Genomic DNA, 15,002 nt, shown 5'->3' on the forward strand with positions numbered 1-15,002 from the left:
TTAGAGGAGAAAGAAAAGACAATTGTTATCAGATGAGTAGAACCTGTAAAAGGGTTCCTGTTTATGTATATTTTGTGTATATTCAAGAAATTTTCATTTGTTTTGTTAAATTTTAAATTTTGACCTCATGTTCTGTATATATAATTACTATATATATCGCATGAGATATTAGTTTGTATGATAATATGCATATATATATTTTTGGGTCCATTATATGAAAATGACGTGAATAACAATTGTGCCTCATATCGAGATTAGGGTATTACAAACATAAAATATGTTTTTATAACCAAATACAACATAAGTAAAGTTACTCAACAACTATAAATCATTACACATTTTTATATGGTCAATATGAGACTAACACCTCCTAATAATAGATAACACCTTTATACATTATCAAATATAATACTATATTTCGAACTAATAACTGCAAAAATTCTATGAAATCTACATATAAATTTAACGCTTGCATAAAGCAATTATTTGATATGATTAAGTTCATATAATATTTTATGTGAATGAAAAAATGTAATTTATATTTTATTCATATTTCAAATCCATTGTCTCAATTCCATGTAGAATCCTACATGAGACCCCTTGTTCTTTTGGCCTTAGAGAATATTTTTACCATTTTAGTGAAATTCACAAGTTAATTTTACAAAATATCTAGTTCCTTTCCAAATATAATGTAAATAAAAAATGGTTTAACAGAAAATATTGGCAATAAGCTTTTTAGTAATACATGAGAGCATCTTTTATATAGTTTTTCTTTGAAATTCATAAATATATCATTGTTGCTTCTAGTAATACAATCATATATTGAAAACATTAAACATGAAAATTTGGTACATTGAAAATTTTAAAAGGAAAAAAGACTGATCTGAGGCTTATGCAGCTGCAGTGATGCACTGGATTGCCTCTTTGCATATACCAGTCATTGTTGCTTCAGGTCCATAAACCTACATGAGGAAACATCCATATCATAAATACCAAAAGAAGATATCATTTATGTGGGAATTCAGTCCTAAAAATAGAAGTATATTTACTTCAATAGGAATGCCTATTTCATCTCCAAGTGCCCTCATTTTAGCAAGGCCTTTCTGGTAATTTGGTCCTCCTCTCCTAACATATATATGCATCCTAGCTGCCTTCAGCTTTGATTCCTGATGGAGTAATTAATCATATTTAAGCATCCAAAAGCCGCAGTATGATGAACCAAAATCCATGCTTAATTAAGATTTAGATGGCTAACCTTCTCTTTCAAGGCTCTAATTATGCCATTAAACGTGGCAGCTACATCTGTGAAGTTAGCAATTCCTCCTCCAATCACAAGGGCTCTCTTTCTGCCATCAGGATCTGCAGTGGCACACTGTAGAAAAATTATGGGATTTCCGTATAGCCAAGGAGAAATCAAACAAGGATTATGAGGTTATGAAGAGAGAATTTGAAAATGACATCATTATGGGAATTTAGATAGAATTTCTTATAACCTTTCCTTTTTTTACAATCTTTACGAACTTTGAGGTTTGCTTCTATTGAAACAGAGTAAAATCATGATCAAAATTGGCCAACTTACATCAATTACAACTCTGGCGTACTGCAAAACCTCCTCCTCGTTTGGTGCTCCACTGTATTCTGCATAGTTTCCAAGCTCAGAAGCAAAGCCAAGATCTCCAACCTGATTCAGCAACAACTATCAGTAAATAAAGAGCACTTTGAGTGAAACAAGGAGCTAAGAAGTACAGGATGTTTAATCCTGCACAAGTACCAAGGCTAAGCAAAAAGAACCCTACAGTATCTGCATAAATCACGCTTGCACCTCCTCCAGCTACCATACTCCAAATTCGTCCCTTGGGATTCAAAATAGTGAATTTCAAAGATGCACTTGTCTGCAAGCAAAAGAGACTGCATTAACATGAGCCTAATACAGACAACTGTATACTGGACACAAAGGCAACACTTAAATAACATGTTAATAATATGCAAGCAAACCTTCTGTCTTCGATGAAACTAAACCAAACATGTGTAATTTCGTTTTTCAAGAAAAACTAGAAATTCCTTTTTCTTACAAACATTGGAAATTCTCTTATAACTGAAAATTGCTTTGCCTATGTTTGGGATTTTGATTTATAAACCACAAGCTTTTAAGTGAACAGAGCAAAATAATGGTTGTAATAAAATCTTACTTAAAAGCTAATTATAGTGTAGAAGATAAAAAGAGGTTTCTAACCACCCTTCTCTGGTTAATAAAATATAGGAGTTTACTCATATGATAAAAAGATTCCTTACCTTTCAAAAGATAAACGTTGCAAATTATAGAAAAGGGAGAGGAGTAATTAGTAGATATTGACAAAGTAAGATCGAAAAAATTATGAACTCCTCTTAAGCCCAACCCTGAATTTGAGGGGTTGAGTAATTGGAGGTTTAGAAGAACTGAGGATAAACACTATTCCTTTAACAACGTTTCTGTGAGTCAAAGTGAATTTCATATAACAGACCAGGCATCTACCATCCTACTCATACCTTCTCATCCAGCCCATGGATGAAGCTCTCTGTCGCACTCATTACTCTTCCAAATGGCATTGGAAATTCAATATTTCCCCACCTGCAAAGAATGAAGCCGAATTAGAGAATATTGAAGGCAGGAACAGAGATGCCAAAGTGAAATGCATGCATTTCATCAACAATTTAGTTTCAGTTACTTGTTATATATGAGAATAAAGAAAAAGAAGAAAAGCATAAACCACAACATACTTCTTGAAGTTTTTGAAAGCAGCAGTGTCATCCAGCTCGCCCCTCATATCTAGAGGATAAGGATTCCCCTCAACTAATGTGAAAGGATTCATCTCTAGGAAAGTGAAGTCTAGATCTGTAAAATAAGTTTTCATATTTAGTGCCCAGTTCTACTAACTGCTGAACTTGTCTAGAAACAAATTTTTCATTGAATTTGTAAAAGATCATACATGCCTTGAGATAGTGCAAAGACCACTTTTATGAACTCCTCGATTTCCCCTTTGATCTGTATTGAGAAGAATATTTTAACTCAAAATCAAATGCAACCCGGAAAGTGAAACACAAACTCCTCTGATAAAAAAACATGGAATTTATATTTCTAGAAGTCATTAATCATGCAAAAGTTACCTCCAAAGGAAGGGTTGCAACAAGTGGAGCGCATGTTTCTGATGTGAAAGAAGCACCTGTCGGGACAAAGATAGTCTTGACCTGGACAAATAATAATTCCAATGTAAAATGTGATACTATAAGTTAAGACAATAAGAGAGATGAAAGCAAACACAACTCATTAAGTATATTGCCTGAACTCTTCAATTCTACCATGATATGTATGTTGGATACAACATGAAACTGTTGTTGGCATGGGATCTGTGTCTTGATGTGCATGTCAGACACTTAAGATCCAAAACAATATATATGATAATAGGAATATGGTGATGAAGATCAAGTTAGAAGTTGAAGAACTTAGAAATATTTTGAAAAGTTTTTGTACAAGTAACACTTGGTCAGTTATTCATAATTAGTATTAAACTTCTTCTTTTTCATTTCCACTACAACTATGAAAGTGCTGTTTTCCAATGGAAATTTTATATTACGTTATTAATATGAGATTGTCTTAGCTTCCCATGAGCTGATATTCATTTTATTATTTTATTAAGAAATGAATCCAACTACCCGCATACAAGTTTTGGCTCTAATTGACTGGGTTTCCGTATCTTTTAAACTACGAAAACGGAATCAAGTTAGACACTTAGATCTGCACACATACCAACACATTTTTATTGGTGCCAAAAAAAAAAACATAATATATCATTTCAAGAAACTTTTGGTTAACACACTAAATAAGTTTGAAGTTTTAACTTTTAAGGAAGGTTTATTACAAGCACCTTATCCCAGTTTTCTTCAATTTCAATTCCTCCACATTCTGAAAAGCTTATGCTGCACCCTAGACGCTCTGAGACAATGTTAAGGTAAAACTCTTCGTTGTGTGGGATGAAGGGTTCAACAATAAATGTTGTTATGGGCCCCCTACACCCGCCCATCTCTACCTGTGAAAAGAAGAAGATAAATGTAAGGCTAACACTGAATTTTTTGACAAGGAACAAAAAGAAAGCGTTTCAACAAATAAAAGATTTCAGTGTCAAGCGAATAATGCAGGGCAAGACATTGACCTCTTTGCCAAGGCGCTCTTTCACAAAAGAGGCAACTTGAGCCAAATCCAGATTCAAGGCAACTAAGCCGCTCTTCCCACGCTTTCCAAACAACATGTCAGGTTTGACAACGAGCTTTCCCGATGAAAGCCAAGGTTCTTTCTCTACTAGCTCGTTGATGTCAGTTGCTTCCGTAATCTTAAACCAAAAACATTAAAGGAAAAAAGTAGTTGGAACTCAATATAACCAGGAATACGGGACATATTGAGAGTAGAAGAGAGATACATGTTCGTGATTGTGGCAACCGATTATTAATTTTTCTTTTTGAACTTTTTGATGAATTATAGATCGTACTTACAGATTTCTTACAAACCTTTGAGAAAAGCTAAAAATGAATAGCCAAACTGACAACACAGACACCTGAATATAAAGTTAATAGCATAGCCATCATAGGAAACAAGGACTCAAGAACAATGCTGCGTTCTCCTTGTGAAATCAATTTGTATCCAAGAACACACACCAATTTACCAGTAATGAACCAAAATACAGAAAAACTTTAAAGATGAAAAAGTTTCGGAAAAATAGATGGGCTCACTTGTGCAGATTTGATGGGCAAATCTTTCCCAGAAAGCCTCTTGAAGTGTTCTTTTAGCAATCTCTTCGAATCGTACTCTCTGATCTTCTTGCGTGCCATTTCTCCAACTAAAAGAAAAAGAAGAAAATTGAAAGAACTTTCCAATCGAAACTCCTCTCAGCTGATACGTATCGCCCAACTATAGGCGCAATGTATTCGACAAAAGTCCAAAAAGAAGATAACACATCTCAACAATTACAAGAGATCTAAAAGCCAATGCACATTCAAACTCATTTCACCTGTTAAACGTTCAAACAGGAGAGATGCTCATATTTTTCTCCATTGTTTTCAGAAAAGAAATTAACAAAATCGTGAGAAAATTTAAGAAGAAAAGTAATATGGAAAATGAAATTACCTTTGAGAAGAGAAGCTGAAAGAAAATGCAGATTCAGGTAATGTAGTTAGGAAGCCACAAAAGCCTTGAGTCGCCTCTGGTGGTTGGTTGCTCTATTTATAATGGCAAATATTAGGCTTTAATTGTAAAATATGTGTTTGAACTTTTATTTGTTTTTTATTTGGTTACTGACATTGACATTTTAATTAATTTTATTGCCGTAACCAAATTTCTAATATTTATTTTTAAAAAATATTTTTATATTTTATTTTAATTTTAAATAAAATGTTTTTTTTTAATAAAATAAAAGTATAGTTAAAAATATATTATCACTTATGACTGAGTAAGTGATAGTATATATATATATATATATATATATGTATATGTCCTTGAAATTTTATATTTTCCTTTTCAAACTAGCTGCTAATAAATATTAATTATTAATTTGTGATTGAACTTTAAATATTAAATTAATTTATGATTTTTGAAAATTTTTATTTAGATATTAATTATTGATTTGTTAATTAATTTCAAAAATAATAAATTAATATTTTTTATTTTTTTAATAATATATCTGACTCAAACTAAATAAATTAATATTTTGATTTTATATATCGAGTGGAAGAAATAAAAACTAGTCTTTATTTAATTTGGTCAGGTTCAACTAATTTGATTGAACTTAATTTAATTTTTTTTAGTTTTAACTATATTATAAGCACCTTTACATACAACTATAAGATACAATATATAACTAAGTTATATTTGAATAATTTAAAAAAATTACAAAGATATGGACTAAATTAAAATAGGCTTTTTTACAATGAAGCCTTCAAACATCTACGATATTAATTATTATTAGTCATATCTAGCGGCCTATTAAACATCTACGATATATATATATATATAAATAATTATATATATATATATATATAAAGGGATAATTGAGTTAGTTGAGTTAACACCACGGGATTTGTACCCGTCCACCCTAGCGGCCTCTCACCGGAAACTGATGCATGCGGGCACGAGGAACCACCAACCCTATATGTCCATCTATCATATCACACTTTCAACACATGCAAGCTTTTTATATTAATTTCTATATGATAATGTTTTTAGTTTTTAAATTTTACTAATTTATTCGTGTTTGATTGAACAATACTGTACTTTATTAAAGTCGCATATTTTCCAACTTTTTTTTTTTTGTTTAATTTAATGAAATCAAACCTTGGTATTAATACTTTAATTTATTTTAAAAGTAACTATGATGCTACCATAAATTTATGATACCATTATATGAATTTAATGCTAAAATATAACCTACTCATTACTACTTGTAGTTCACCCTTTGAAATTTTCCTATTCTCATATAATTTTTAATTATAAATAATGATGAAAGTTAATTTGGTACACAATTTGATGGGTTTGTTGTACCTCTTTTGAATGGGTTTAATGGGTCATCCCTACCTTGCTCTTTTACTTTCCAATGGTTGTAATGCCATATGACTGAGCAACATTATATAAATAACATTTTCTTGGCAAATTGAAGTATATATATACATGTGTGTATGACTTTTTTTTTTAAAAAAAAAAAAAAAAAAGGGCTAGTCTTGGAAAACAAAGATTAAGTATTTAATGGTGAAAAGAAACGTTGGGAGGAAGCAAAGCATATCCCATCAATCAATTGGGATTTGACATTTTTCCCTTGATGTGTACTCCGTGGATAACTAATTTTATTAAAATATTATTATTAAGAAAATGTATTATTAATTTTTTCACGAAGCAAGCAGTATGGATGCTGCCCTGATTAACTGCGGGTGATAGTTTGACATAATTTTACTCTTTCACGGTTAATTTAGTTATTAAATATTGGTTTTTTATTTTGTTCTAAAAGTTTAAAAAATTAATCAGTGTTTGATAATATATATTTAAATTTCTAATTGAAAAATGTATAAATATAGCTGGTTTGAAAAGGTAAAAGAAGTGTAGATGTAACAATTGGGTCCGAAAATTGACTCGAGATAATTTTATAGATTACAAAATATATATAAATAATTAAAAAAATTTATTTTATTTTAATTTAATTGAATTTTTTTAAAAAAATAAATTATGGACTGAATTTGAAAATAATTTTAAGAAGAATGGGTAAAAATTTAAGTTCGATGAATGTTTTTGAAAAACAAATTAAAAATAGAAGATCAAAGTACAAATAGAAAAAGTTTAGCTACGTAGAACTGCCCAGTTAGCAGACTCGACGAATCGCGTGGCCAGGCGCGCTGGTGTTGGCGCCACGCGGGAGGCCACGTTGACGATCCGTATGTCCCACGATTGGACGACCCAGGATCGATCCCGCACGCATGTACGATCTGGATCTATTTCTACATTAGATGCGATCGGACAAATGAGATCGATCGCGATGGACGACTTACATTAACTCGAGATGAGTATAAATATTTCACATCACACGGAATCCGAACTCTATTCGCCCCCCCTCCCCCACTAGAGAAGAAGGACTAAATGTCGGAGAAGAAAGTCGACCGTCAATTACCGCCGCACCGGAATCATCTCCGACTGTCAAAAAAGGTAAAAATTCTTTTATCTGCTCGAAATTCGATTCCAAGCACCCCTGTGACCATATCGAAGTAAAATGAATGGCGGATGAGTCGAAAATCTCGAGCAAAGCCCAGCAAGACCGCCGCGCCCCAAAATCCGCAACCTCCTCCGATGAGCCCATTTTCAGTTCCCATTTTGTGTGATTTTTTTACTGTTGTGTTCACCGTTCTATTTTCTGTAGGTTGACTAAATGAGGAATCCCAACCGCGAAAGAGAGCCGGTGGAGCCACCGCACCCGAAAACCCTACCACTGATAGGTTTCATTTTCTTGATTTTTTCCGACTAACCGATGCTCCCTAATATATTTTTCGTAGGGATACATGTAAAGTCGACTGAAAACAGTCAGGCCGAGGCAAACCGCCGCCCGCGCGGCGGTATCGTGTCAGAATCCCGAAATTGGTCTTAAAGAATTTTTAACACCGATTTTGAATTTTTTAGAGTATTTTTTTTAGGTACGTGAAGCGTGTTTAATTTTCGCAGAAAAATTCAAGAAATTCGGGGATCATCAGGAGACGGATGCGGTAGAAAATACGGTATTTCGGACACCGATTCAGATAAGAATCTCTCACTATATTCCACGTTAATAATCAATAATATAATATTTTGTAAAATTTAAAAAACTTTGGAAATAATTACAGATCACTAATGAAGCGAGAACTGATTAGTTATTTATTTATCCTATTTAACTGATTATTTACTTGTACAATCTTAAATACATGATATTATATTGAAATAGTTAAATGACTCAGTGTTGTTTCTTTGATGTATATATCGTTTATTTTGTGTGATTTACGGTTGATTTGTGACATGTAAAATTAATATACAAATAAAAAATTACTTAATTATGTAAATTAATAAATGGTTGTTTTACTAGATATTTTAAAAGATGGTGGACGGATCAGGTACATAGAAAATCCTACAGTGAACGTTACCTCATACCAGACATGGTATCGATGGATGATATTTTTAGCGGATATGGTATCAAGGAATGATATTTTTAGCACTCATAGAGGACAAGGTATGGAGACGGTCCGATTCACCCTCATACTGGATGAAGTATCGAGAGATGATATTTTTAGCGCTCGTACCGGACGAAGTATGAGGACGGCCGGTTAATTGATAAGTTTAGATATTGGGTTCATGCGTAGGGGAACATCCCTATGGACTCTTAGAGGTAAGTAAATAGATAAAAGAAAAAGTTGTTGTTCGCGCTCACTTGTATAAGAAATCATAATATTATTTGAGTTATTATCTTTATAGGTCGATTTTGAAAATCTCATAACGATAAGTATGCAATAAATAATTTTCCTTATGATAAATGAACTTACTTAAATTAAGAGCTCTATTAGTCGTTTTATGTTTTTTTATCAACCTTCAGCTTCCGTATCGGTGAGTCGTGTGATATTTTTATTGAGCTAGTGTATCTCATCCCTATTAACCATTTTAAATCAAGAAGATCAAGATCCATATCCTAACCAGCAAGATGACTATGAGTAGGTGACCCCCATATCCTATTAAGAGCTAGTGGAGTTTAACCTCTTTATACATTTATTTACTATTTTTATATATTTGTTTCGTTTTGTTTATGAACCTCTATAAAATAAATATTTTCGTAAATCTATTAGGCATTTTAATTTATATGTAAGGAATGTAAACCTTAACGTTATTATCCGCTTTTGCATCCTTAATTCAAATTTATTTTATCTAAAGTTTTGGGACTTTACAGTATAAGTAAATATCACAGATGATTTTTTTTATAGTAAAATTCTAATTAATATATAAATTAAATATTTCAAACGATAGATCGTGGACCAATTCTTACTTTACTCCTCTATTTGTAATATTACAATCAAGACAAAAATTTTGTTGCTTACAATTTGATATTTGAAATTATGAAGTTATTTCAACTTGTAATATTCAAAATTTGACTATAAATTAAATTTAATAAAGAAAATTTGTATTTTATAGTCATAAATAAAAATATTATATTTATATGAGATTTCAGTAAAAAATCAAATTTAAAATTAATTTTGTAAGTTTAGAAAGTAAATTGTAACCGAAAACAATTTAGGATTAGGTTACAATAAATCTTAGTTCAAAAATTAAATTTTAATAATAAATATTTCAAATATTATTGTCACAAAATAACAAATTAATAAGTAAATCCAAACAAAAGTAAATAAATAAATAAAAGCTCATGAACTTAAAGCCGTTTGGAAAAGAGAAAAGCCCATTTAGTCTTTTCCTTCAAATTTTCAGATCGTGCCCTAGTCCTCCTCCGCTCTCTCTCACTCTCGCCTTCTCACCCTTTTCCAGTTCTCCCCCTTGACGCAAACGCCGATTCAGACGACAAACCAGACGTCAGGAAGACGACAGGAGAGTCGCAGACGCTAGGCTCGTCAACCGCTCGCCTCCAAGCTGGGTCCCCCTCCCTTTTTCTCTTTTGTTGTTACTTTGTATGTCTTTTCCCTCCTTTAAATTTTCTTCTTTGTGTTCTATTGTTTCCAAATTTTGTTTGTGTTACATTTTTTTTTATTTGGTTTTCCACATTTCGGAATGGCAGCACTACACGCTATATAAATAAACTTTGTTTATTACAAAGTGGTAAAAAATGGAGAAATAACGTAAAAGAAACTCGGGAGTGATGATTTCTCATTTGTGAGATTTAGACCAGAAAAAAATCCTTAACCCGAACTTAACCTTTATTATAGATCATAGTTAAATTAGTTTTAATGCTGTTAATTTGGTTCGATATGTCTAGTTAAATTTTTTTATTCATTGAAATGGAGGCTTCGCGACTACTTTAAGTGAATTAGTGATAGTAAGTCATTTGTATCTTTAGTTTATTGGATTTGTAAAATTATTGTTGGTGAACGTTAGGGCCATGTTTGGTTTAAGATGGCAAACCCATAATATGGACATAGGAAGACAATAAAAATGAAACAAAAGTTGGAATGCAAATAATATTCTAATCTTGTGTTCAATTCAAGTTAACAGGGTGTTATTTCTTAAATCAAGTAATTGTTGTTGGAACAGAATGAGTCAACTGGGCATAAAAATAGTTTGAATTACACATTTTTTTATTCATATCATTTCTTGTTTTGATTGAGGATCTCCTCCCAAATACCTGTCCTGCTTACAGTGTATCACTAGATTGTTGGAGTGATGTTTGGTTTGGGTGTCAGGGAAGCCCCGACCTAGCCTATCAATCCTTATCTGTGGGTTTTATTTTATCTCATTTAGTCCTAGCTGATTTCCCTTATTATTTCCCAACTTCTTTGTCACTGTCTCTATACCGTCTGGTGATTCTTTTTTAGTTATTCTGTCTTTTTGTAGATGAAACTGTTCTATCTGTTTTACATGCACTATTGTTGCTCACATGTAATTTTTGAATCTGACCTCTGGTTTATCTCTCCTCTTTTCTACACTTTAGAGACGTCAGATTCCCCAACTGCATGCAAAGCTTCGGATTTGAAGATACAAAATATTAGGTGAATGGAGGGGCTGGAGGGTCTGCAGCAGTGGAGGATTCAAGCAGAAGAATGGCTGCGGCATTGGAGGATTCAAGCAGAAGAATGGCTGCATCATGGAATTGTGTATATTCATCAAATACCCCCAACTCAGCTCTATGCTGCCATTGCTGTTTTACTACTAACAACCCTTATGCTCTTATCCAGTAAGTCTCCATGATTAATATATGGGCAAGAAAAGAAACAACATTTTTTTATTCATGTTTCTTGTTGAATTGAGTTGCATTGAATTATTATTATGTCTCTGAGGAAATGCCTTTGTTAAAAAATTCAAGGGTTCACATTGATGTTTCAACCATTTATAGTTCGAGATATAACCTTTGCACATTGTGACAGTGCATTTCAGATTATAATAAGGAGACTACAAACTTTTAGCTATTAATATTTTCCAGTGCTACAGTGATTCTTCCTTTATGGCCAACTGTTAACGTAGGTTTTACTGAAGTTTTGATAAAGAATATTTATAAATTTATATGTTGTCATACATTAAGAGAAACTTTGCATTTGGGGCCAAATACAAGTGTATACTCCCTCGTTAAACATGGGAGTTCAGGATCATATGTGCTTATCTTTTTTAATGGCACTTTGTCTTGGAACAGTTCGCTTGCTGAGACGTACAAAGTCTAATACTGTTGTCCTCACTGGCCTTAGTGGGAGCGGGAAAACTGTGTTATTCTATCAAGTAAGCAATTGTCTTTATTGGGTTTGTTTGTTGAAAAGCTTACATAGTATTATGTTTGTTGCTATTGATGTAAACTTGTTTTGGGTCTTGATATGCCAATTTTATGAAAGATATTTCAGTCTTTTAGATTACAGGTAATATAGGATTACATGCCCTGAGTTGAATAAACTTAGCTGCAAGGTGTTTCAACCTTCTGGAAAATATCAGCTTTATTGTCAGTCACTGGCGTGATATTTTAGATATAATTACTTTTAAAGCTCAGATTTAGGGTATGGTTTTTTTAAAGCCTGAATAGATGTTAGTAGGTTTTTTTATGACATGATTTTTTATGTTTGTGCCAGCTCCGTGATGGTTCGTCACATCAAGGAACTGTTACATCGATGGAACCCAATGAGGGCACTTTTGTGCTACACTCTGAAAGTACGAAGGTAAAATTCTGAGCTTAACATTCTGAAATTCATTTATTCAAGCATTTCTGGAAAGAATATTGTGCTTTCCTTAAAAGTTAGGGAAGCAAGTATGAGTTATCTGTATGATTTCTTCATGAGGAATGATGTGTTTCTTCTTCTGTTTATATGCCTTTGACAGAAAGGGAAACTTAAGCCTATTCATCTTGTTGACGTTCCTGGGCATTCACGCCTTCGACCTAAGTTAGATGAGTTCTTGCCTCAGGCAGCTGCAATAGTTTTTGTGGTTGATGCATTGGAATTCCTGCCAAACTGCCGTGCAGCTTCAGAGTAAGGACAAGCTAATTATAGTTTTGAAGTGGGAGGGCACACATTGCATTACAAGCTAAATATATAATGCATGTGTTTTGCACACATTCACTTCAAAATACTAGTGCACTGTTTGCTTTAAAATACTAGTACATTTGTTTGCTTTAAAGGATCATGCATGCATTTGCTTCATAAAGAACCGTGCATGCATTTGCTTCAAAATACATCTGCCCACACATTTTACATTTACTTCACAATAAATGCAAAATAGATACACATTGATCAATGGCCTTCAAGGTTTTAAGTTTTAATGGTTTACATGCTCTAGGTATCTGTATGATATTTTGACCAGTGCAAGTGTTGTCAAAAGGAAGATCCCCATTCTCATCTGCTGTAACAAAACAGACAAAGTTACAGCGCATACCAAGGAGTTCATCCGGAAACAAATGGAGAAAGAAATGTAAGATTTTGAGAACTATAGTTTGTTGTTTCTCAAGTTTGTTTGGTCATTTGACTACTCCTGGTCTTATGATAACCTTTGGTAGGTTAGTTTCTAGTTTTAAATTATGTAGATTATCCCATCTGTATTGTCCTCTCTTATAAACTCTTATGAAATATTGACTGCCCTGGTGCTGTTTTGTCTGTGTAACCTGCTGAGGAGAGAGAGTTCAGAATTGAAAAATTGGCTGTCAGTGCACCTATTCTAACTCTCTGACAATGCTTTTCGTAATAATACAGTAGTTTCAAACTACATTTTTGTCAAACTTTTTGTTTTTATTCAAATAATAATTTTTTGAGTATTTAATTGTTTGGTTTCATTATGCTGCAGTGACAAACTGCGGGCATCAAGAAGTGCATTATTGGCAGCTGACATCTCCAATGACTTTACTCTCGGGGTTCCTGGGGAGGCATTTTCCTTCACTCAGTGCCATAACAAAGTGACAACTGCAGAAGCTTCTGGTTTGACGGGTGATGTATCTCATGTTGAGCAGTTTATTCGGGAGCACGTGAAGCCATGAGTGTCTTTCTATGATATTTTCACTTCAGAAGCCGGCTTGAGTATGTGGTTTTGATTACTGGAAGAGCTCCATAGGAAGTTTCATAACCAAGGGACATGAAAAAAGATTTGGAAAAGAAAAAAAAGAAAATGGACGAGAATTAGACATAGTGGGGAAGTCCACTTCGGTTCAATGGAAAAATTGCACAGTTGTTGAGATATTTGAATATGTTAATCAACTGATTATTGACAATATTCATTTTCTGTTCGATTCAGACATATTTTTTTGGTATTGTTTTAGCTCAAGTGGGATTGAAGGCCCAAGCTGATTCCATAAAAGAGCTTATATGTTGAATAATCTATTCACACTATCAAATAGGGGTGTGTGAGGTTTCGTTTAAAATTTTTTTAGAAACGAAAAATTGACCTAAGCTTATTAAACGAACTGAACCGATGGAAGAAACAAATTTAAGTACAGATATAATGATGAATGTTATTAGTGGTAGGATACTGATGGAATTACAAAAATTTGAATAACATAAAACAAAAATTAGACTTGGATGAAATTATGAAAATTAGAAGTGACATTTGAAAAGAAAAGTTTTGAGGAAAGGAAGAAGAGAAAAGGGTTTTTTCAGATTTTAAAGATGGTCCACCTCTTTTTCTCCTCCCTGGACCTTAGCCTCTGGCTCTCCCTTTCCTTTTTATCCTACACAGTCACTAAAAGGAGTTTCCTTTACTTTCCTCCATAGTCGGCCCTCCATTTCCTTACCTTTCTGTTTGTGTTCATGGTTTCTGTCTTCGTAGTCTATCTCGTGTCTAGCTGTCGTTGTCGACTGTCACAGAGAGACAGAGGAACAAGAAGCTGTGACCGTGAACAGAGAGGGGCCTTCTGTGGAGGGGTGAGTTATGGGTGTGCGGCTTTGCTTGTGAGCATGTGGAGGCGAAGACCGAGCCGCAGAAAGCACTCAGAAGTTAGAACATGTAGGTGGAGGTGGTTGATGCTGCTGTGTTGGTATTCCTTCTTTCTTTGAGAGCCAACAAGAGCTGGGGAAGTGGGGAGTTAAGAACTGTGTTGTAACAGGAATCTCTTCTTTCAGTTCCCTTCTATTTGGCTGTGTAAATATGTTTGATTTAATTTTGGTTTCGTATAAAGTTAATTCAAAAGTTGATGAATATGGTTTTTACGTATATGTGTCTAGATTTATTTATTTATTTATAATAAATCCATCAGTTGAATCGCTTATTTTAAAAAATAACACTCAGAATTAATAATAAATCCATCAGAGACCATTTATACAACTAAGTATTTTCTGTTTTTTCAATTTCCTAA

The 15,002-nt window shown here is 33.1% G+C and overlaps 2 protein-coding genes across 2 annotated transcripts; one reads left to right on the top strand and one right to left on the bottom strand.

The window, feature by feature from the left end:
• Positions 1 to 706: 706 nt before the first annotated feature.
• LOC110813111 (ATP-citrate synthase alpha chain protein 1) lies at positions 707 to 5,298 on the bottom strand. Its single transcript, XM_088210252.1, has 13 exons — positions 5,156 to 5,298; positions 4,762 to 4,868; positions 4,188 to 4,364; positions 3,903 to 4,064; positions 3,145 to 3,225; positions 2,971 to 3,022; positions 2,758 to 2,872; positions 2,527 to 2,608; positions 1,797 to 1,892; positions 1,580 to 1,681; positions 1,256 to 1,372; positions 1,050 to 1,166; positions 707 to 962 (listed from the first exon to the last, which is right to left on the bottom strand). The coding sequence occupies exons 2-13, from the start codon at positions 4,858 to 4,860 to the stop codon at positions 891 to 893; spliced, it is 1,272 nt and encodes a 423-aa protein (XP_088066378.1). The 5' UTR covers positions 4,861 to 4,868; positions 5,156 to 5,298; the 3' UTR covers positions 707 to 890.
• A 4,670-nt stretch (positions 5,299 to 9,968) lies between these two features.
• Positions 9,969 to 13,948, top strand: LOC110813136 (uncharacterized). The gene is made up of 7 exons (XM_088210254.1): positions 9,969 to 10,200; positions 11,178 to 11,420; positions 11,874 to 11,956; positions 12,298 to 12,384; positions 12,545 to 12,693; positions 13,001 to 13,132; positions 13,502 to 13,948. The coding sequence occupies exons 2-7, from the start codon at positions 11,240 to 11,242 to the stop codon at positions 13,689 to 13,691; spliced, it is 822 nt and encodes a 273-aa protein (XP_088066380.1). The 5' UTR covers positions 9,969 to 10,200; positions 11,178 to 11,239; the 3' UTR covers positions 13,692 to 13,948.
• The last annotated feature ends 1,054 nt before the right edge of the window (positions 13,949 to 15,002 follow it).

This window comes from Carica papaya, chromosome 8 (genome assembly GCF_054855325.1).
Source record: "Carica papaya isolate Zhongbai chromosome 8, ASM5485532v1, whole genome shotgun sequence".
NCBI lineage: Eukaryota > Viridiplantae > Streptophyta > Magnoliopsida > Brassicales > Caricaceae > Carica > Carica papaya.